Source organism: Phoca vitulina, unplaced genomic scaffold (genome assembly GCF_004348235.1).
Source record: "Phoca vitulina isolate PV1807 unplaced genomic scaffold, GSC_HSeal_1.0 scaffold1, whole genome shotgun sequence".
Taxonomy (NCBI): Eukaryota; Metazoa; Chordata; class Mammalia; order Carnivora; family Phocidae; genus Phoca; species Phoca vitulina.
The window spans coordinates 28,711,762-28,733,198 of NW_022589704.1; the positions used below are offsets into that span (position 1 = coordinate 28,711,762).

The following is a 21,437-nucleotide window of genomic DNA, read 5'->3' on the forward strand; positions in this document are numbered from 1 at the left end:
TTTTTTAAAGTAGTAGTGCCACACATTGGGCCAGGCTCTGAGGATACAAATATGCAGAGGCATGGGTTCTGACCTCACGGCAGTTAGTCTTCTGGGGGGAATAGCTTGTCATCAAGGTACCACAGGGTCTGGCTCTTACCACTTCTCCAGCCATTCTTGAAATTCCTCCTTATACACTCATCCTTTACCCCAGCTCTAACAAACCACTGTCTCTCATATCTGGGTCTTTGCACATGCTGTGGCCTCATGCTGTTTGTATGCACCCATGGGGCTTCCCCACCTGGGAACTCCTCTAATGCACAGACCCTTTGCTTTTAGCTTTAATCTCCAGCACTGTCGTTGCTCAGTACAGATTAGACTGATAATTAATGTAGATTGACTCCAACTTGTCACATTAAAGAGGCTGTATTTTTACCATGAATGAATGAGACCAGAAGTCTAGACATTTGACTTTGCCTGCTCACCCATGGACAGAGATGAGGTATTTCAGATAATGCATGTTAGGGCTTTTGAATCTGGAAGGCAAGGTGGTAACAAAGCTTTCTGTACTGTTAATTTTTGATTGGTCCCCAATCTGTTAATTAGCAAGCATCACATGGAGTATGTATGATGTGCCTGAGCCTGTGCTAGACATTGTGGGTGATGACAAAGAAGCAAATGAGAATCATCTAGCCCTGTGCCTGGACACATTGGGTTCTTAATCACATTTGTTGAGTTGGCAGGGTTAGGCATGCCGTATTAAAAGCACTTTCTGTGTCATGGGTGGGGCAAGCAGGGCGATGGATCAAGGCATAAGAAATTAAACATCTTCCAGAACATAGTCAATAAGTAGCCAACGACTGCAAATTCTGACAAGACTGTAGATTTCTGAGCAGGAGAAACACTTCAGACTGGGGTGATATGTGGAAGACGGATTCATTCTAGTAGACGACATTCTAGTAAGTGGGACAGCGTGGGGAGGGCTGCTTGAGGGTGCTGGAGAGCGAGGGCTTTATGTAAGGAGCAGTGGGTAGATTAGGGCAGAAAAGTACGTGAGATGATTTTGTGGACATCTGTTTTTAAGTACATAGGTAGTGGTACATGAAGAGCATCTGTCTTAGGTTATTATTTGTCAAAATAAGACACTTAAATTTCCCTTCTGAGTTACCCTTTTCTTATACTTCATAGTCGGGTAAGGTACATATTTGGGTTGCTTTAGCTAATGAGGAAATTCAGTCTCTGAAAAACAGTGTTTGATCATCTTGGAAGAGAGTTATACAGACAAATTGATGTTTTAAAGCTTGGGTGATTTAATATTTACCTCTAAAAATCTCTAGAGAATTAGATCCATATCTATTCAACTTGAATAGTAGCTGGTCCAGGGGAGGGCCCATCTCTTTATCATTTCTATGTAAATTATCCAATTTGGGCTTCTTGAAGATTGATAAAGTTACCTTTTTTTTTTGCTTTTTAATTTTAGGGCAAATTGCCTATAAAATAATCATATGCTTGGGTCACTTTTTCTCCATGATCTGCATTTATATAATCAGGAATAACAATTAATATTAGCTTTAGCTTAATCAGAACAAATTCAGATGCTGAAGCCAATCATTTGATAGCTTCCAAAATCATATCTGTGATGGTTTTTGGATTATGCACTCCCATGGGTTTTCTATACCACTGATGCATCTCTTTTCATATTTATCAAACATGTAGCAGAAAGTTAACTTTCATCCTAATAGTAAATGATTCGGGCTTATATTTTCTCATTTTTAGTTAGTGAAAAGTTCAGTATGCCTAGGACAATAGATTAGGCATCATCAACTACTGTGATATGTACCAGTTGATGACATGCATAGGTCCTGGGTCTCATGAGGTTTGTTTCAGCCTCCCCCCCGCCCCCCCGCCTCCCACATATCCTGGACCTCCATGCACCCTCTGTTTCCATGACTCTCAGGTACCAGCCCTCTCACACTGCCCTCAAGCCCCCTCCAATCCTCTCCAGGAGGTAGCAGGTAAGCCTACCTTACCTCAAAGCTGCGTGCTCCACATTTGTTCTTTTCCTTACTACTACCCTCCATGCAGAAGAATCCGTTTCTTGCGATACACACTTGAAGTCGTACACCTGAGTTTCCAACCTCTGCAATAAATTGGATCTTTGGGGGAAGGGTTCATGTTCTGGGTTGGTTTACTACCGAAGGGTGCCTGTCTGCGTCAGAGATGTCACTTTCTGAGTGGCTCTGATATTAACTAAGCTTGGAACATGTGGGGAGCTAAAGTAACCTTTCTTTTTTTGTTTTTTTTAAGGATTTTATTTATTTATTTGACAGAGAGATAGTGAGAGCAGGAACACAAGCAGGGGGAGTTGGAGAGGGAGAAGCAGGCTTCCTGCTGAGCAGGGAGCCCGATGCGGGGCTCGATCCCAGGACCCTGGGATCATGACCTGAGCCGAAGGCAGCCGCTTAACGACTGAGCCACCCAGGTGCCCCTAAAGTAACATTTCTTTCTCTTCATTCTTAAAATTGAATTTTTAAAAGTGATTGAAAAATTAATAGTTTGGTCATTGTGGTTGTCATAGGCTGTGCCTGCGTACCTCCTTTGCAATATGGCTGTCTTTATATTTGAATGTGAAAAACCAAAGACTGGCCATGAGTTTAAAATTCATATTTTGAAATAATCAAGTTCCTATCTAAATACATCAAAGTGAATTATGGGAAATTGGCTTACAGAATAGTACCTTTACTACTAAGTGGAAGAAATGTCCTATAAATTCGTATTCAACAAATTCACATGGTGTCATCGTCGTCGTCATCTTGACAGGAAAAAAGATGAATGTTTTAACAACTTTTTTCTTCAAATTCAGTTTATATCTAGCTTTTGACTTTATCGTAACCCTGGTAATCACCAAAATATGCTGAAATTTCCAAATTGACATTAAACTTTCTTTGGATTTATCTCTGAAAAAGCTGATAAAAATAATTTTAAAAAATTAATCTTGAGGGGCGCTTGGGTGGCTCAGTTGGTTGAATGTCCAACTTTTGGTTTTGGTTCAGGTCATGATACCAGGGTTATGGGATTAAGCCCCAAGTTGGGCTCTGTGCTCGGTGAGGAGCCTGCTTGAGATTCTCTCTCCCCCTCCCCCTCTGCCCCTCCCCTGGTACATGCATGCACACACTGGTGCTCTCTTTCTTGCTAAATAAATAAATATTTTTTAAAAATTCAAAAAAATATTAATCATGAATAGCAACAACAAAGACAAAAAGGATAAAACCAAAATAAGAAAAAAATGCAAAAAAAAAAAAAAAAAGAAAGAAAAGAAAAAAGAAAAAGAAATTAACCTCAGTGCCAGAAAAGTATGTAGTTTCCCTACCTGGTCATGCTTACCTATTTCACAACATGAGAACATATAACTTTAGGTATGAGTGTTGAAGTCTACATTTTTAGGTGAGTTTATAGTCTTTTGAGAATTACAATAATACCTATCCTAAAACTTGTGGTATTTTAGTTTGTTTTTTGGGGGGAGGGTATGAGTTACACCTCACTCAACCCACTAAAAATATTAGAACACTGTATACATTTTTAATGAAATAAAGATTCAGTTTGACTTTGAGAATATTATGAGACCCCTTGGTCTAGGAGAAACATGCTGTGGTTTCTGAAACAAGCATTGGGATCACAGGCTGCACGCTGAAAGAACTCCATTTGCCAACAGCTATACTTAATTCCAGCATCTGGGGTAGTTGCCAGTTTTCATGACCAACCCAGTCTTCCTCCAACATTTCATACACATTCACCAGGAATCTAACACCTCACTTCCAAAGACTTTTTGGTAGAAGTTAACAGTCATTAAAAATGGAAGCTGGTGCCCAAAGATTTGTTTAATCTTGTGTATTTCCTGGCTGTGCTTCACAAGGTAAGGTAGATCTGAGAAGTGATGCTTGGGCTCTTTAAGTCTCGTGGAGAAGCCCATGCGCCCTTGCCCTGCACACAGAGCTGACACAGTCTCTGTGCTGTTAGCCTTCTCTGGCCTCCGCACGCCTGCACCCCTCTTCTGATATCCCCATCATCATGATAACACCTTTCGTGCATTTGGGACTTTGTAATTGACCAGTAACTTCCATATACTAGATTCCATTGAATCATCATAACTAGGAGGGAAGTAGGACAGATTTTTTTCTATTCCTTCCCCCCACAGTTAAGAAAAAGAAGTCTCAAGAAGAAATTTACTGACTCTGCAAGGCCACATTGCTATTAGGCAGCAAAGGCAGAATGAGAAGAATCTGGCTTTCTATGGCGAGTCCTTTTTTGATAACGAGTCCATTTTTCTCCAATAGAGCAATGATTCAAGTTTCATCGAGGCATCAAGGGATGGCTACCCTAATGCTCCTACAGAGTCCTAGAGATTTCCTCTCCCACATGTCATGCACATTCCTTTATCAAACACGTGGGCCTTGTATAGTTCGTATGCAAGCGTGGGACTTCCCCACCTGGGAACTCCTCTACTACAGAGACCCTTTGCTTTTAGCTTGAATCTCCAGCAGTGTCATTGCGTGGTAGAGATTTGAGCCAACAATTAATGTAGATTGAATCCAACTTGCCACATTGAAGAGACTGTATTTTCATCATCAGTGAATGAGACCAGAAGTCTAGGTATTTGACTTTGCCTGCTCAGCCGGAGACCCAGATAAGGTGTTTTGGAGAGATGCATATCAGGGCTCAGGGATCTGGAAGGCAAGGTGGTAACAAGCTTTTTGGGCTCGGCATGGGAGAAAGTTTATGCTCGAGGTGATGGTGGGGTTTCCATATAGAAAATATATTTTAAAACAGTGCTGTCTAAAATAGAAAGCAAGTTGTATATGTAATTTAAAATTTTCTAGTAGCCACATTTTTTAAAAAGTGAAAAGGAATAGGTAAAATTAATTTTAATAATAATATTTTACCTAAACCAATATATCCAGGCTATGATCATTTCAACATAAAGTCAATATGAAAAAAATTAATGAGCTCTATCTCACATTCTTTTTTTAAACTAAGTCTTTAAAATCCAGAGTGTATTATGTACTTACAGCATATTTAAATCCATATGCTGAATTTTCAATAGTTAAAGTTAAATGTTCCTACCATAACAAGAGTATAAAATATTCTTTATAATGTTTCAGTTTTAATTTTAATTAAACTTAGATTAGAAGTTCAGTTCTTTGGTCACCTTAGCCACGTTTCAAGTGCTCATAGCCGCATACGGCCGGTGGTTACTGTCCTAGACACCACGGTTGTCAGTAGTTGTGGGATTATGTCAGAATTCTTTCCCACGCCCCTCCCCATATTCTGAAGTAGGAGCTACCCTTATTGAGGGCATGGTTTAACTTTTAGGTTATACATTTTATTTTATTTTATTTTATATTTTATTTATTTATTTGACAGGAGAGACACAGCAAGAAAGGGAACACAAGCAGGGGGAGTGGGAGAGGGAGAAGCAGGCTTCCCGCTGAGCAGGGAGCCCGATGCGGGGCTCGATCCCAGGACCCTGGGATCATGACCTGAGCCAAAGGCAGACTCTTAACGACTGAGCCACCCAGGCGCCCCTTAGGTTATACATTTTAAACAGCCATTTTAAGGTGGTGATCCAGGCTGTAAGGATGTAACCTGACTGAGGCCGGTCATCATTTCATTCGTTGTTTTCTGAATGCCAGAAAAGAGAGGAAGCTTGTGTGCTCAGGGCAGTGACGGCTCCTTTATGCAAATTCAACTGCTCAGGCGTCCCAGCACCTTGGAGGCTGTTGGGTGAGCAAGTAATGGATGAATGAAAAAATCAACCTGGAACGTAAATAAATGAGAACACATTTTGTTTTATGTAGTTGTTGTAAATGCTCTTGAAGTTCTAGAAAAGAAAGCCTTTGGCTCGTTTTTCAACAATCACCTAATCTAAAATACCTTGAAAAAAGAGAATCTTGCAGATTCAGCTGGAATCCAAGAGGAACTCTGAGCCAGTTTTCCAAAGCAGAGTTAATAATTTGGGGTGTTTGGGCGCCTGGGTGGCTCAGATGGTTAAGCATCTGCCTTCGGCTCAGGTCATGATCCCGAGGTCCTGGGATCGAGTCCCGCATCAAGTTCCCTGCTCAGCAGGGAGCCTGCTTCTCCCTCTGCCTCTGCCTCTCTCTCTCTCTCCATGTCTCTCATGAATAAATAAATAAAATCTTAAAAAAAAAAATAATTTGGGGTGTTTTTTACTTGCAGCTCCTATACCCTGAGAAGGGATTGCCAAGCTGTGGAGTGATGTTTACTGCTTACTCTTTTTCCATCGTTAAGAGAGCTTAGTGACATTTTCTCTCTCTCAGTGTCTTTATTCCCCAGGTGGCTTAAATTCTCTAGTGCTGCTGAATGTAATGTGGAAGCAATTGCCTGGTTTTTGCTGATTTCCTCTAGATGTACTCGGTGGCAGTGCAAACCCATTACAAAGTATTCTTCCTCCTTTCCATTTTACTTTTCATTTCCTGATCTGTAAAATTTCAGGTTCCTCATCCAAGTCCTAAGGAGACCAGGACCTTGACATGCCCAGATAACAGAAATTTAGTAACATTTTTTAAAAAGTAAAAAGCAATAGATAAAATTAGTTTTAACAGAAATCTGGACATGTCAAGGTCCTAGTCTCTCTAGGAATTGGATTAAGAACTTGAAAATTTGCAGATCAGGAAATGAATGCAGAAGATTTGCATTAACGATGTTTATTTTCAAGGAGTTTTTAAACCTGGAATGCATGATTCTGACATGTTCATATTTTATTCCACAATCTATATCTTAAAGGCCAATTTATGGTGCAGTACATTTGACGTATCATTCATGCTCTCCCAAACACATATTCAGTGAGAACCTTTACAAATGAGTTGCATAAAATGACGCACTTGGCTTCCCAGAGGGGATGTTGCTCAGGAGACTGTGGTCCCAGATGTGAGCTGAATATTACAGGAAGATTTTCAGGATATGCCTTTCTTTAGGCTCGGGCAGATCGAGAAGAAGTGGAAGTGACCTATGATGGTGAAGGAATATTTAATCCATCGTAGTTCCATATTTCATTCCCTGGAGTAGAGGATTGGCCAGCAAATAAACATTTTCTACTCTTAAGCCAGTTCAATACGTAGAAAGCCAGGGGCTGAAATCACATAGGCTGCCCTGCCCTCTGTGTCACTTGGTTCTTCGTTGCAAACCAGGGTGCTTTATTCATTCGCTGTATCCTACGGGACTGAGCCAGGCCCTACTTTAGTGCTCTTGGTACCACAGCAAACAAAACAGATGCCTGCACAAAACTTACGTTCTGGCAGGGGAAGCAGACAATAATACAAACGACATGCAGTCTAATTTCAAAGTGATTGAGTGCTATGGAGCAGGTGACAGAATCTGCTGTTTTATGGAGGATGGTTGAGGGTAAGGGCTCCCTGAGGAGGAGACGCTCTCGAGCAGGGACCTGACTCAGGTGAGGGAGCAAGTATGCCAGGCAGAGGGGTTAGTAAGTGCAAAGGCCCTGAGACGGGGGTAGGAGATGGGATTAGAAAGGGGCCAGATCATATAGACTCTATACCACAGGGCTGCCCAGGCTTTTGACTTGAATTCTGAGAATGACAGCAAGCCACTGCAACATTCACACTGTAATTTCTTCTTAACCTCGTTTGGGTCATGAACTTCTTCGGCAGTCTGGTGAGGTCTGTAGAATGCTTCATAGAGTGTTTTCAAATGCACAAAATATAATCCAGGGGGATGTCAGAGAAACCAATTATATGGAAATATAGACACTAAAATCCCCTAGAAGGACCCCCCCTGTGCTGATTATATTTTCAAAGGATTCCTCGGACTGCTGTAGGGAGAATGGACTGTGGGATCCAAGTCTGGAAGCACTGAGACCAGCAGGCTTGGAGCCAAGCTGTTTCCATTTATCCTATGGAGCAGCGGTCTCTAAAGTAGGGCGTACAATGCAGTCTTTTTGAGTGCAGGAAGAAAAATGTAAACCTTCTATTTGTATTTAATTTAGTCCCATTCTTTTTAATTTCTGTATTGAAAGCATATTTTATAATATCCTAACATACTAAGACATCAGTACATTTATACAATTCATGAATAAATCTACTTGTATTGGAGGTACATGTTCAAAGGTATTTATGTGCATTTTGACCAATCAAATTTGATGATCATGATGTAGAGAGAGTTACTCTGTAAGAAACTAAAAAAAAAAATGCCATACTGGTTTAGCCCACATTCCATTTCAGAGGCCATTCTGTGGGAGAGCATGAATTCTTGCCATGATTCAACCTTGCTAAATGTCAAGTCCTGTTTCTCAAGCATCCTTAGCTCTCCTTAAGAGCCCTCATACGGCTATAAATGTATTTACACCTGATTAGACCTACTATCACCTCTGAGGGAAACACGTCTCCTGGGGTTAATTTCTAGATAGGAAAAGTAGATCTTGATATTCCACCTGCAATTCAGGGGGGTTCTGACCGTGTCTCCGCTTCTGGCCCCGTGAACTGTGCACGCACTACCATGCCCCCTCGCCCATCCGATCTGTGCTGTGCCCGCCTTCATCCACACACGCCTTCCAGCCTTAGTCCTAATGTTTTAAGTTTCTCTCCCATCTGCCTGTCTCCTACAGACCTCTCCTGAACATTTTTGATCATTATTGAGTTGCTGTGAGCTGAAAGGCAGGCATTGTCCCAGGTGCCATACAGTATAGCGTTGTGCAAGGGTGTGCTGTTTTCTGTGTTCTACCCAGGAATAGTGCCTGGAGTGGAGCAAGGAGAGAAGGAGGGTGGAAGAGAGGGCAGGATGAAGGAGATAAGCTGATTTTGCATGAAGTCCGCTCCAGTTACAACTGACTGCCCCTTTCTCTTTTTTCCTCCCTCCTTGCTTTCTTCTTCCTTCCCTCCCTCCCTCTGTCCCCTTTCTCTTCCTTTCTTCCTTTCTTTTAGAAAGAAAGCCATTCTTCTATAAAGAAAAAAACCCAAGATTTTTATGAAATACACAGAAATCTTTATGTAGGCTGTTCAGATGGAAACTAATGCATCGTGGATATAGGTGGTTCTGCCCCCGACATCAAGCAGTGGGTGCTGGTGTCTAGGGAGGTCTGATCTTGGCCAAGCAAAGTACTGACAGAGGACTTTCACTGATGCCTCTCAAGTAGGCACTGGGTTACAGAAGCCGATATGGGACCTAGGAATAAGGCCAGCCTAAGCCCACCATTTCTGAGCCCTAAATATGAAGTCATATTCCCAATTCTTTATATATATTTTCTGCTCCTCTGATTTCTGTACTCTGCCTCTATCAGGCACTGCTCCTTCACTTGGTCGAGGTCTTTCTTGGTTATTTTAAAGTTCACATTAGTGAGCATTTGCTGAAATGGCAACTTACAGGTAAATGAATCAGACACTGGAAAAATAGATTGATGAGGCACCATAATATATCTTGACTAAACCATAAGGACACAAAAGAGCTTCTTCTGCTAGCAGGAAACAATGTTAGGTGATACAACTCAAAGCCAAGTCAAACTGTCTGTAGTTTCTGTCTATACACTGGCAAAAGGGATACTGAAATAGCCACTGGATAGGATCATTGGCTTGTGCCAGAACTAATTGAGTCTGTATTATTTTCTGGGAAGTATCTAAATCCTTAATATTAATTGTCAAAACAAAACTATTTAAAAAATTCACCAAGGGGAAAAACCAAATGATTTGAAAGAACAATTTTTCAAAAATATCTGAAGACATCCACTTGAACCTCCATTTTCTCTCTGTCCTTCCTCTGTCCTTCAAAATGTGGTTGCCTATGATGGATGGGTTAGTTCAATTGTGGGATTGATTTGGGGGACAGATGTCTCTGCTTGTGGCTATAGAATGTCGTGGGATTTCCAGATGCCTTGTTGCATTTGGGGTGTGTTGGGCCCCCCAGGCTCCAGGAACCTGCAGTGTTACTTGCCTTTGAAGGCCTTGGGTGGGTGGAGGGCATTGTGAATTTCTAAAGTCGCTGACGTGCCTCATTCTCCTTTTTTATTTGTTTGTTTGTTTGTGCCAGATTTCCTTGAATAATGGAGCCTGGTGGGCAATCAATCACATTAAGTAAAGGATGCCAACACGCCCCTCAGGGAGGGCCCACCTCTCTCCAGCTGGGGTCTCTTCTTTCCCCTCAGCATCCCATTCCTTCATAGTAGATCGCAAGAGCACTCAGTTTTTCTGGAGCATTCTCATCAGTACACTGAGAAAATATTTAAAACTTAAAAACACTGTTTTTCCAATATTAGGTTGCCCAGAGTGATTCCAGACTCAGCTGTCTGGAGCCTGAGCTTCGAAAGTTTTGGGTGACAACCTTTAGACAGCTTCTGAGAACACAGGTGTATATGGGAGGAAGAGAAGTTGAAATTGATAGAATATTTGCCTTGTGTCTGGCTCAGGATGTGTGTCCTCTATATGACAACATATTTAAACCTCACAACAAACATGGGAAGCTCAGCCCCATTTGACAGAGAAGGACACTGAGGCATATTCTGTAATGAACTCTGTAATGAATGCCGATCCCAGGTGTGTTAACTCCAAAGTTGATTTGACAACCCCCCCCCCTTCTGCTATTTTCTTTTCAGCAGGTGCAATTTTCTAAAATTTTGGCTTTAAGGATCCAGAAGGTGAACTTTTAACACTGCTCAGTGATTCTTTTTTTTTTTTTTTTTCCTGATTTCCAAAACTGAATGGGTTTCCTCCTGTGCTTCTAGCCCTCCTTCATGTCCTCTTGGTTCCCTTTAAAAGAAATGCCTGTGTTTCTCATTCCTCTTCTCTATGGGCCTTACAGAGCAGTAGCTCACTAGGGCATCGATTTAATGAAATGAAATTTTCAATCATGTTTGGTTCAATTCTAGGTGATACAAATAAAGAATTGTGAGCACTTTGTAGTCAGGTTTAAAGGGAAGGAAAAAGGTGGGAAGAAGAAAGTGGGTCAAGTATAGTACCTGGGCAATGTCTCTTTAAGCGCTGCCTCGTGAAGGTCTGGCTATTAAAAATAGAGCAATAATGGGGCAACCATAGTACTACTTTGGCACCTGTGTATCCTGAAATTTGGGGTTTGGCAATTTATAACATTTACCAGTAATGTGAATCTTAAGTGAGCCAGACAGTGTTCTAATGAATATATAATACCTGTGTATATTAAGTTATGCTCTCCGAACACTTTGAGTTACGTACTGTTATTATCTCTAGAAGAGCAGAGGCACAGACAGGTTTGTTAACTTGCCCGGGGTTAGACAGTTAGGGGCAGCACCGAAAGCTGGGCCCGGGAAGGTCGTCTTCGGGGCTCATGACCACTGCGCAACCTGCCTCTCAGTTACCAGGGCTCAGTAACTCTCATGACTTCATGGGGTTTTGAAGATTATTTTTCTTCTTAATCGGAACCAGGCACCATACAGTGGGAAGGGTAAATATTTGCCATGTTGGGTGACAGCCGTTGATGGGTTAAAGAAAAAGGTCTATGGAAAAATCATGTACTTTCTCTTACATAGCCCTCCGTCTGTATTTACCATGCAAAAAGGTCACTTGAGCGCAAGAGCTCTAATTTCGTACTTACAAGTAGCTTCACTGTGGCTAAAACCTTGCTCTACAAATTGGCTTTAAAAATATTTTGTAGTACTCTATCTCTCTCTAATATGAATGCTCTGGAGCCATTAAGTTAGGGGCTTCTTAAATAGGACTTTGTGACTGCATTTTACATAAATGCCAGGAATCGTCAGGTGATTTTTGTTTTACTCTCAAATCATAGCCCTTTCTCCTGACTGTCCATCCATTCCCATTTACTGGAAGGAACAGTGGTTCTGGGAGACCTGAGCTGTTTGCCTTGTCAGTCAGCATCCTGGCTCCAGTTTGTGGTAGGAGGGAGAAGGCTAAAAAGGCTGAAATGGTAAATTACTGTAGGTTCTGGAGAAAAATAGAATTAGAAGCATTTGTGGTTCAGACGAAAATAGCACATTTCCTTTCTGCTTGGACAGTGGGGGGTCAAAGTGCTCCAGGGAATAGAAAATAAATAAAAATTGATCCTTCACCAGTTGAAGGAAATGCTCTGACTCTGGGAACCGAAATGACAGCTCCAGATTAGAGGATCCTGTGAAACTACTTTTGAAGGTTAAAACAACAACAACAACAACAACAACAACAACAAAATACCAGGAGCCTAAAGAAAATGTGACCAACTGTATTAGGAAATGCAGTCTTTCAAGAATAATTTATACAGCCCTTTTCCAAGATGATGGACAGGTAGCAGAACCTGATCAGGCGTGTGGCCATTTTGTTCCTGTTGTTGACCATGGTCGTTCCATCTCTTCTTGCAGGTGAGAAGCCTTATAAGTGCTCATGGGAAGGGTGTGAATGGCGTTTTGCACGAAGCGATGAGCTCACGAGGCACTACAGGAAACACACAGGTGCAAAGCCCTTTAAATGCAACCACTGCGACAGGTAAAGAAACACAGAAGCTGCTGGGATGGGGAGGGGAGAAGGCGAGGTGGGTCCGGGTGGGGGGGGTGGGCTGTCCGTGTGCTTCTGGGGTTATCCCAAGCCTCTACCTCGGACACTCAGGCCTTCTCCACTGAGAAAACCCAATGCGATAAGGGTGCCTTCTTGCGTATAATCCAGAGATGATGTAAATTCTTGGTTCAGTCACACAAGTATTTACTGAACACCAGCTTTGGGCCAGGAACCATGTGAGCCACTGAGTGGCAATAAGACACAGTTCCTCCCCTCAAGGAGATGATGTGACAGATGATTTTACTATAATATGAAAAGTAATAGGATAGAGAATGGTCACCTGTAGCTGTCTCTTCTGATCTTTTTATTAACATCAATACCATTTTTCCTGATTCTTAATAACATGAAAGAGTAGAAAGCCTGCTCAATGGAAAGAAGGTTACTCATAAGGCTTCCCTCCGAAGCGTTATTAGAAATGAATTTATGAATTTACTGGTGAGAGTCCCCATTCTTTGGGGGCCTGAATCACTCTTTCTCCTTTGAAAATAGGTACAAAGGTCTAAAAGATGGCGAGGCTTTGAGAACTTATCCTATAATTCAATTTCCAACCTTCAGCATTTGATAGTGGAAGAAAGAGCACGTAGCAACAGATACTACACAAGTAATAGTATCTGACAGCCCTGGCATTATCAACCAATAAACCCCAAAATGGAGACTCTGCAGGCCAAGGTGAAGGCAGGATTAGGTTTAGACATAATCAAATAATGGGCTTGCATCTGAGCATGTTATCCTTCTAATCCTATTTCTGTGTTTAAAAGGAAGCTTAAGAAAATTAACCATCTTTTTAATGCAATACTAAAGGTCTCAGTTATGATGAGAAAAATGCTTCTAATACAATAAAAGCCCTGAAAGCCTCAGGGTTCCCCAGCTCGCAGGATGTCCGTAGAGGCCTGGCTCTCCGTGGGAGGAAATGAGATCGCTTTCCCATCCTGCCTCCCAGTCCCTGTGCCGGCCCCTCCCCACACCACCTTCCTCTGTTGGAGTGTGTGTGTGTGTGTGTGTGTGTGTGTGTGTGTGAGAGAGTGTATGAGTTTGGAGAACAGAGCAGTAGTGGCCAAATCTCATGGGTGGCCAGTTGGCTTGGTGCTCCCTTAAGATGCTTATAAAGGAGCATTCATGTTTTTCCTCCTTTTTTCCCCTTCTTCCTGAAGAGGCTATTTTCCTCTTATCTTCATTCTTTAAGAACTAAATAAAGCCCCCATGCCTCCTGGAGTCCAGAGATAACCTCCCACCCCAGAGCTGAGGAAGTCCACGCTGCGAAGCTATTGTCTCTCATTCCCTTGGAGCTATCTCCTCTGCTCCCCAAGAGCACAACCTGTTTTTTCATTTCTATCCCATTACGTGCAAGGCCCCCTGAATTGATGTGAATCAGTGGCTGTTCTGCTACAGGAGTATATTTGGGTAATGTTTCTCCTTATTTGACGTCTTTCCTCAACCTCCATCTCAAGTTCATTTCTCTTTAGCCCTGGCCACTAATAAAGAAGCTGCATAGAGGGTGACTCTTTGCCCATACTCCTTTGAGGAAGAGCATTATATCAACTGGGATGAAGAGGAATCCCCTGTGAGTTGTCAAAGTCTGGTGGTAGTAGGCATACACAGAAGTCGCCCATCCCTGAAGGGTGATAAGACTACTACGTGGAGATTGTGCGTTATAGATTACATTCATCCTTTAGAAATGGACAAAGAATTCTTATTGGGAAATTGCCAGGCAGTTAGTATTCCTCTCTGCAGATCAACTGACTTATTGAGGAATTTACAACTGTCCAGCAGTTGATATACTAGGATTAAATCTGACCATTTGTATGATTTATGTGGAGAAATATTTCAAGCCAGCTGGGTATTTCAGGGAAGGAGGTGTCAGAGACGGGTAATTTGGTTAGCCTTTTGTTTTATTTTTCTCACCCAAATCTACAGTTCCTGGAGCTAGAAATTTGATGAGCAGATGGTATAAATTCTTTGAGAAGGTATCTGGGGGAGATTGTGATTTGGGGGAGATCTGGGTCAAAGTCCTGTGATATTGGCCAAGAGTCAGGGCATTTTCAACAATGTCAGAAATAAGGGGTTGGATTCTCATTAGTGTCTCACGACCGGCAGCACCTTACATTTCAATTGCAGCGACGGTGCTAAGAATAGAGCAGGTCCGGGAGGCGGCGTGGGGAACTGGAGTGGTCCCAAAGCAGATGAAAGGAAAGCCTGGCGTGACTGGGAGCTGGCATTCCTTAGAGGACTTTTACCTTCCGAAAAGAGGGCATCTGTAGCCCTTAGGACTCTGAATCCTGTAGGTGACACCGTGTGTATAAGCGTAAGAAACCTCCCTCTTCCTTCTTAGAATTTGAGAAATCAGACCACTCTAGAGGCTAAGCTGGGTTTGGGGCTTCCTGTCTTTAAAGCACGTACCAAGTCTAATTTATACTTTTATTTTGCCTATTGGGTAGATTGAAAAAAAATAAATGAGTTTTTCTTTATTTATTTGCTTTACTTACATTTAAAATTACTAGATGCCACAAAAATGTCTGCATCTCTGGCTTTGTCTGGAAAAATCAGAAGATCCGGTAACACTGGGCTCACACATTCCCATGTGGCCATAATTTTCTGAAGCTAAATAGTAATCACTCCCCATTTGTGATGGCCATGTGATCACTAATTTCTTACTGTTCCCACCACTCCCTGCAGTCTCCCCAACATGAAGCCACACCTTCCAATGCCATATACCATCGCCCTTGTCCTCTTACAGAAGAGCGGTATTTCTTCATATCCAAGCCTTATCAAAAGTAGAATCTGATAGTCCTTGACCTATTGCACTCATTTACTTTATCTGCCAGGCCCCTGAAGACATTGGGTTTTGTGACCTCAGGCTTCAGGTTTGGGTTGGGGGAGAAAGCAGTGAGGCTCTGCCACTTCCTCGCTGTCAGACTGAACCGTATAGCCCATGGCCAGACCAGCTGCTAGAAGGGTGAGGCTTGTTTCTCAGCCCATACAGCCCGGGGCTGCTGGTGGGGGTAAACAGGGTGGTGATACCTGGGCCATTGTTCTGCCAACTCAACGCAGTTGTCATTCAGGGAAACTGCTATCAGGGTAGTACCTTCAAGATCTTGGGCAGTTGAGAGGACACGTTTGGATCTCTGAGTCAACCCACTTATAGGTGGTAACAAATACCAACCCATATCTAGCCCCTTTGGTGCCCTGGAGCATTGCTGTTGGCTTAATGCCCACATGACTTAACTGTGCCTTTTTCAGAAGCCAAGGGAAATGACAACAGTGGTTTGACTAGTTCTCTGTAATGAACAAATTTCAATCATTAAGGACATTCTTATTTAAGGTCGTCTGACTACTGTATAGTTATAAATACTCTCTGGGGGTATATTACCCTTAGAATTATTTGATTCCACATTTCTAGATGGTGAGTTTATCTATTACCTTTTACTATTCCTGTGTGGAGCTCAGTAAGTGTAAATTAATAAATATAAATTAATCATGACTAAGTATCTTGCTGGTATATTGAATTTAAATAAAACCCCAATGGTGAGGGACCTAGTCTAAATTCTAAGCAGCGTATACTTCCGAGAATTTGAAGAAATAACAATGCTGGTTCAATTCAGGAGTGCAATTAGATTTCATACCATGTTAAAGACTTGATTTGGGTTTTTTTTTTTTACTTTTCTTTTTCCCTGCAAGATCTCGAAGAATAAATACAGATGCTTGTACATATATTGCTAGATACCCAGCACACAGTAGGCAGTTGGGAAAGGCAGAATAAAAATTTGGAACACATACATCACTGAATGGTGTCTGCAGATGAAATTCTGTATCAAGAATGCTATTTTCCCTTAGGTTCCCAGGATATAGAAAGGAAAGGAAAGAGGTTTTGTCCCCAGGCCAAGGCCTGTCCTTCCGCACTGCTGTCTCCAGTCCCTCTATTCCTCCCTCTCCAATCCCTCTGTTCCTCCCTCTCCAATCCCTCTGTTCCTCCCTCTCCAATCCCTCTGTTCCTCCCTCTCCAATCCCTCTGTTCCTCCCTCAGACAGGCAGGCTTCCTGGTGCCTACTTTTTTGGTTTCACACAGGTGCTCACTACTCAGGCCTGACCAGACTGACTTCTGGATTCATTTTCTAGTTGCTACCATTACCAGTTGCCACAAATTTAGTATCATCTTTATTTAACGTTACAAATGTTTTATCTTATAGGTACCTTCTTATAGGTAACCTTCTGTAGGTTAGAAGATCCACTGGGCTACAGTTAAGGAATCGACAGGGCTGTGTTTTTTTCCTAGAAGCTCTAGGGAAAAACCCATTTCTTTGTCTTTTCCAGCTTCCAGAGGTGGCCCACATTTCTTGCCTGCTCACCCCATCTCTCCATCATCCAAGCTTTCCATGCTGCTCTCTGTGTTCTCTTTTAATTCCCTCTTCCACTTTTGAAGATATTCTAAATAACATTGGCCCTACCCAGATAATCCAGAATAATCTCCTGATTAGCAGGTTAATTTCATCCACAGCCCTGATTCTCCTTTGCCACATAACCTAACATATTTACAGTTTCCAGGGATTAGGTACAGACATTTGGTTGGGGGGACACCCATTATTCTACCTGCTACAGACTCCTGAAATTGACAGTTCAGCTCTCCCTTCTTCTCGGTCTAAAGAGCAGGTGTGGCTAGAACATGGGTTCCGGGGTCACACTACTTGGGTTCAGATTTTGGCTTTGCCTCTTTTTAATGACTATCTCAGCTGGTAGAGGGATAAGAATGGCATCTTCTTTATAGAGTTCTTGTTAAGGATGTTAACTTTAAAAAGGAAATGCCTACAAAAAGAACTTCCCAACTTAGATCTTCTTTCTCTAGGCTGTTGGGATGAAGGAAGGAAGGAGGGAAGGCAGAAAGGAGGCAGGGAGGGAGGGAGGGAAGAAAGAGAACAGGCAGTGGGCAATACTGAGTGTGCCCTCAGAACAGGACGAGGTCCTGGGAGTTAACTGCTGAATTCCCTATAGGCTGTAGTGCTATTCTGTATACGAGTGACATCAAGCACTTACTTTTAAAGAATATTTACCACTGTTTTGTGGTAAATGAAATCCCCTTTGGATGGCACTCTGAGGGATTATCCAAATATCTTGCTCATATTAAATTAGGGCCTAAAATAAGTGCGTATAATTAGAATTATTATTATTCGGGGCACCTGAGTGGCTTAATCAGTTAAGCGTCTGCCTTCGGCTCAGGTCATGATCCCAGGGTCCTGGGATCGAGTCCCGCATCGGGCTCCTTGCTCAGTGGGGAGCCTGCTTCTCCCTCTCTTTCTCCTGCTGCCCCTGCTTGTGCTTTCTCTCTCTCTCTCTCTGTCAAATCAATAAATAAAATCTTTAAAAAATTTTTTTAAAAAGAATTATTGTTATTCAATATGTTATTGGATTATATTATTTTCTACTGTACCTTCCCATTCTTATGTGTTTCTCATTTGCCTTGGTTCTGTTTTGCTTCATTTCCATGGGGTTCTATCCTGCGTATGTGCCTATTTAAAAAATCAACAGACACAGAGTGGGTGGAGAATGTTGGGGTCAGGAGATAGGGTGGGTTTTTTGTTTGTTTGTTTTAAGAATGAACAAACACGGGGAAATCCTGCATGGAACAGGAAATCTTGCTAACCTGAAACAGGGCAGCTTGCTAACATCCTAACAAGAATCTTAGACTGTGAGCATGGCTTGGGCCTTGGGAGAGCCTGGGAATATCCTCACAGGTAAGAGATGGCCAGTTTCAAGAGAAGAATCCGGAGGGAGAGCACACACTCAGAGCTATGCTGTCTCGTGTGCTGACTTTACTGGGATTCTAGCCAGAGCCTTAGATTGTAGGCTGCGGGGATATGGAAATGCCCACTCTATTAGTTATACGATACAGAAACCCGACTCAGGCTGGTGTTAGCTTCGAAGGGTATTTATTAGCTCAGCTGACTAAGGAGACCAAAATTAGATTGGTCTTTAGGTTTGGCTGGATCCAGGGTCTCAGATGTTGTCATCAGGCCTCTTTTTCTCTCTTTCTATCCTCCTGCCCATTTTTCTCTGTTGACTTTGTTCTCAAGGAGGCTCTTTCCCACATGGCTGTAGGGATACCAGCAGCTCCGGCTTCAGTCTTGATAGCACAGTAGCCCCAGTGGAAAAAGAGCTTCTCTCTTTGAGTAGTTTCAGCAAGTGTTCAGGACTGGCTCTCATGAACCTTGATGGGTCATGCGACTGTCGCTTAGTGGACCACCATGGCCATAGCTTTAGCCTTAGGAGGAGGGTCAGTCAGCCCCATACAACTGGAGCGCAGAAGCACAGCTACCCAAGAGAAGATCAAGTTGCTGATGCCAAAGGAAAGGGGGAGGAGTGAAGATGACCGCTGCCTTTGCTCTGAGGCTGAGGAAGGCACTCAGTGGTGGCCCTCAGGCACCAAGAAAACTGGACGTTCGAAAGGGTGGGCATTCGAAAGAGGGGGCTTGCAGATCTGCCTGAGTTTTAATCCCAAATCTGCCACTAACTAGCTACATGACCCTCACCTCAGTTTCCTTAACACACACACACACACACACACACACAAGAGGTGTGAACACTCAGCATGGAAGGTTGCCGAGAATGGTACTGGGTCATGTTGGGGAAATGCCTAGCACATGCCTGCATGTTAGCTCATTCTCAATAAGCATGAGCTTACTTCTCCATTCTTTTTCTTGACTTGGTATAATAGAGACCTTGTAGGTATCACAGGCAGCATTTCTGGGTCTTCATTGACTCAACTCTGGGTGTTGAAATGTTAAGAGTTCCACCGTTGGATGATACGAGCTAATCATTTTCTGCCGTACTTCTGGTATACGGGCATGTCATGTGTTTCCAAAGCACCTTCCTGTTAGTTTCTTCTTTAATAATGACAACTATGATAATAGTTAACGTTCACAGACATCTTCCTTCCTATGTGCCAGGCAAATATTCTAAGTACTTTATGTAGATCATCTCATTAATCCTCAAAACCAGTCTATGAGGTGAGTGCTGTGATTACCCCCATTCTACCGAGGAGAAATGAAGGCACAGAGAGTTTAACATGCTCAGAGTCACACAAGGATTGGAAGAGCTGGGGTTAGAACCTGCACAGTCTGACCCTGAGCTCACCTTCCCCACACAGCGCCTTGTTTCTCAGTACATATGTACTGCCACTTTTTGAGGTAGGGTTAATCATTTTCTAAGGGGTGCTGGAAGTTGAGTTTATTGCCTGGACCCCTCTTATATCCTTGTTGTTGTTTATATTTCCTAGGTGTTTTTCCAGGTCTGACCATCTTGCCCTCCATATGAAGAGACATATCTAAAACCCCTAAAGGCCAGAGTTGTCATGGCGTCGGCCGTTGTCTGAAGGAAATGCCGTGAGGCAGGGGGCTGGACTTCAGGCGGGGTTCCATTACCTCGCAGAAGAAAGTTCTCACTCATAAACCTCTGTGTACACACACACACACACACACACAGACACACACACAGACACACACACACACACGCACTCACATAGACCCACACACACGCACTGTCATGCACTCAGCTATATTTAAAATATATACGTCTATTCTTTATGCCTTGCCCTTGCCAGATGGTAGAAGACGAAGAAGAAGGAAACCAGGTGAACTCAGCAAGGCAGACTGGCTGCTTACTTCAGCACTATTGGAATTATTTCCCGCTGTTGCCAATGGAAATCAAAGAAAATGGATGTGACGTCTCCGCAGGTGGACGGCAGTAAGAGGGGCTTATTTACCTTGCTTCTCAGTGCAACTTGATAGGAGAATACAACGTCGTAAAGTTGCATATGTGTAGCACTAATGTTTCTTTTTAAATAGTTGGGGGAAAATGACCTAGACAACCAAATTGCAGTTTGGTAGCCAAAATTAACTCTTGGTTTATTTGTCCTTTGTGTGTGAAAAGTCCTACTATTCCGTGCGTCCGACTTCCTCACAGAACTGTTGATCGGTTTTGGTTCTTCTTAGTACTATTGAGATCTTTCGAGTCGATACCGACGGCCTTAGCGACGGCAGACTCTGGAATAACACCTTACACCTTTCTGGCCTGCATTTCTCTAGACTTCACTCTCAAGGGAGGAGTTTTCTTTTCTTACTTTTTGACTCTTGCACACCATATGCACTAGGGATTCTGGAAACTTCTAGCATGACTGCAAAGTGGCCAAGAGAATAAAGTCCTTGATGATAAATCACAGTATATCCCTTGAGCCTCACCTTATTGCCAGTGCTAGATTTTTTCTTTTTAATCTCTCTGTTTTTGCTAACGAAAACTTGAAAAGCTTATTTGGAAGCTTAAATGTTTTATCTTTTCTCCATGGACTAAATAAACCTCTCCAGGACTCTCTCGGCACCTGGATGTCCAGCTCTCGAAGCAGCCAATCAGATGGGACATCACAGTTCTCTCATCCCCCTTGAGGCACCATGACCTCAGCGCATAGTGACCAACCCCGTGCTGTGTGTCGTTGCTACCCTATAACCAGTTTATAGATGTCGCTAGTCTCAAAGGGCAGCTGCATGTTTAACCTAACTCTGGGGTATGACCTGACAAAAAGCCAAAAATATCACTCTTTCCAGGAGTGGGGAAAACTGAGGATGCCTCCCGAGTCTAGTGGCTTCAGAAAACATCATCCTATCTTCCTCTCTCATACCCACTGAGCTCATACTCCCCCACTTGTTAAAACACACAATTCAAAATGCCATTGTGGGAATGAAGGGTGGACGTTTAAGGAAAGGGTTGAGAAGTTTCTCTCATGGTCTGTCTAAAAGGAGAGACACGTTTCTAAATCTTTTTGGCTAGACCCACCATGACTTGTGACCTAGAGCACCCAGGATCAAGAGGCCTCACATTTACTCTGCAAGCTGACTCCAAGGGGGTTCACATTCCTCACTTTTCATCCCACACACATCC

The 21,437-nt window shown here is 42.7% G+C and overlaps 1 protein-coding gene across 2 annotated transcripts in view; it reads left to right on the forward strand.

The window, feature by feature from the left end:
- Positions 1-20,728, forward strand: part of KLF7 (Kruppel like factor 7) — an 84,556-nt gene extending 63,828 nt beyond the window's left edge. For both annotated transcript variants that reach the window (XM_032403665.1, XM_032403672.1), the window contains exons 3-4: positions 12,326-12,449; positions 19,783-20,728. In XM_032403665.1, coding sequence (XP_032259556.1) covers positions 12,326-12,449; positions 19,783-19,834 — 176 coding nt within the window. In that variant the 3' untranslated portion in view covers positions 19,835-20,728. The remainder of the gene's footprint in view (positions 1-12,325; positions 12,450-19,782) is intronic.
- Positions 20,729-21,437: the final 709 nt, after the last annotated feature.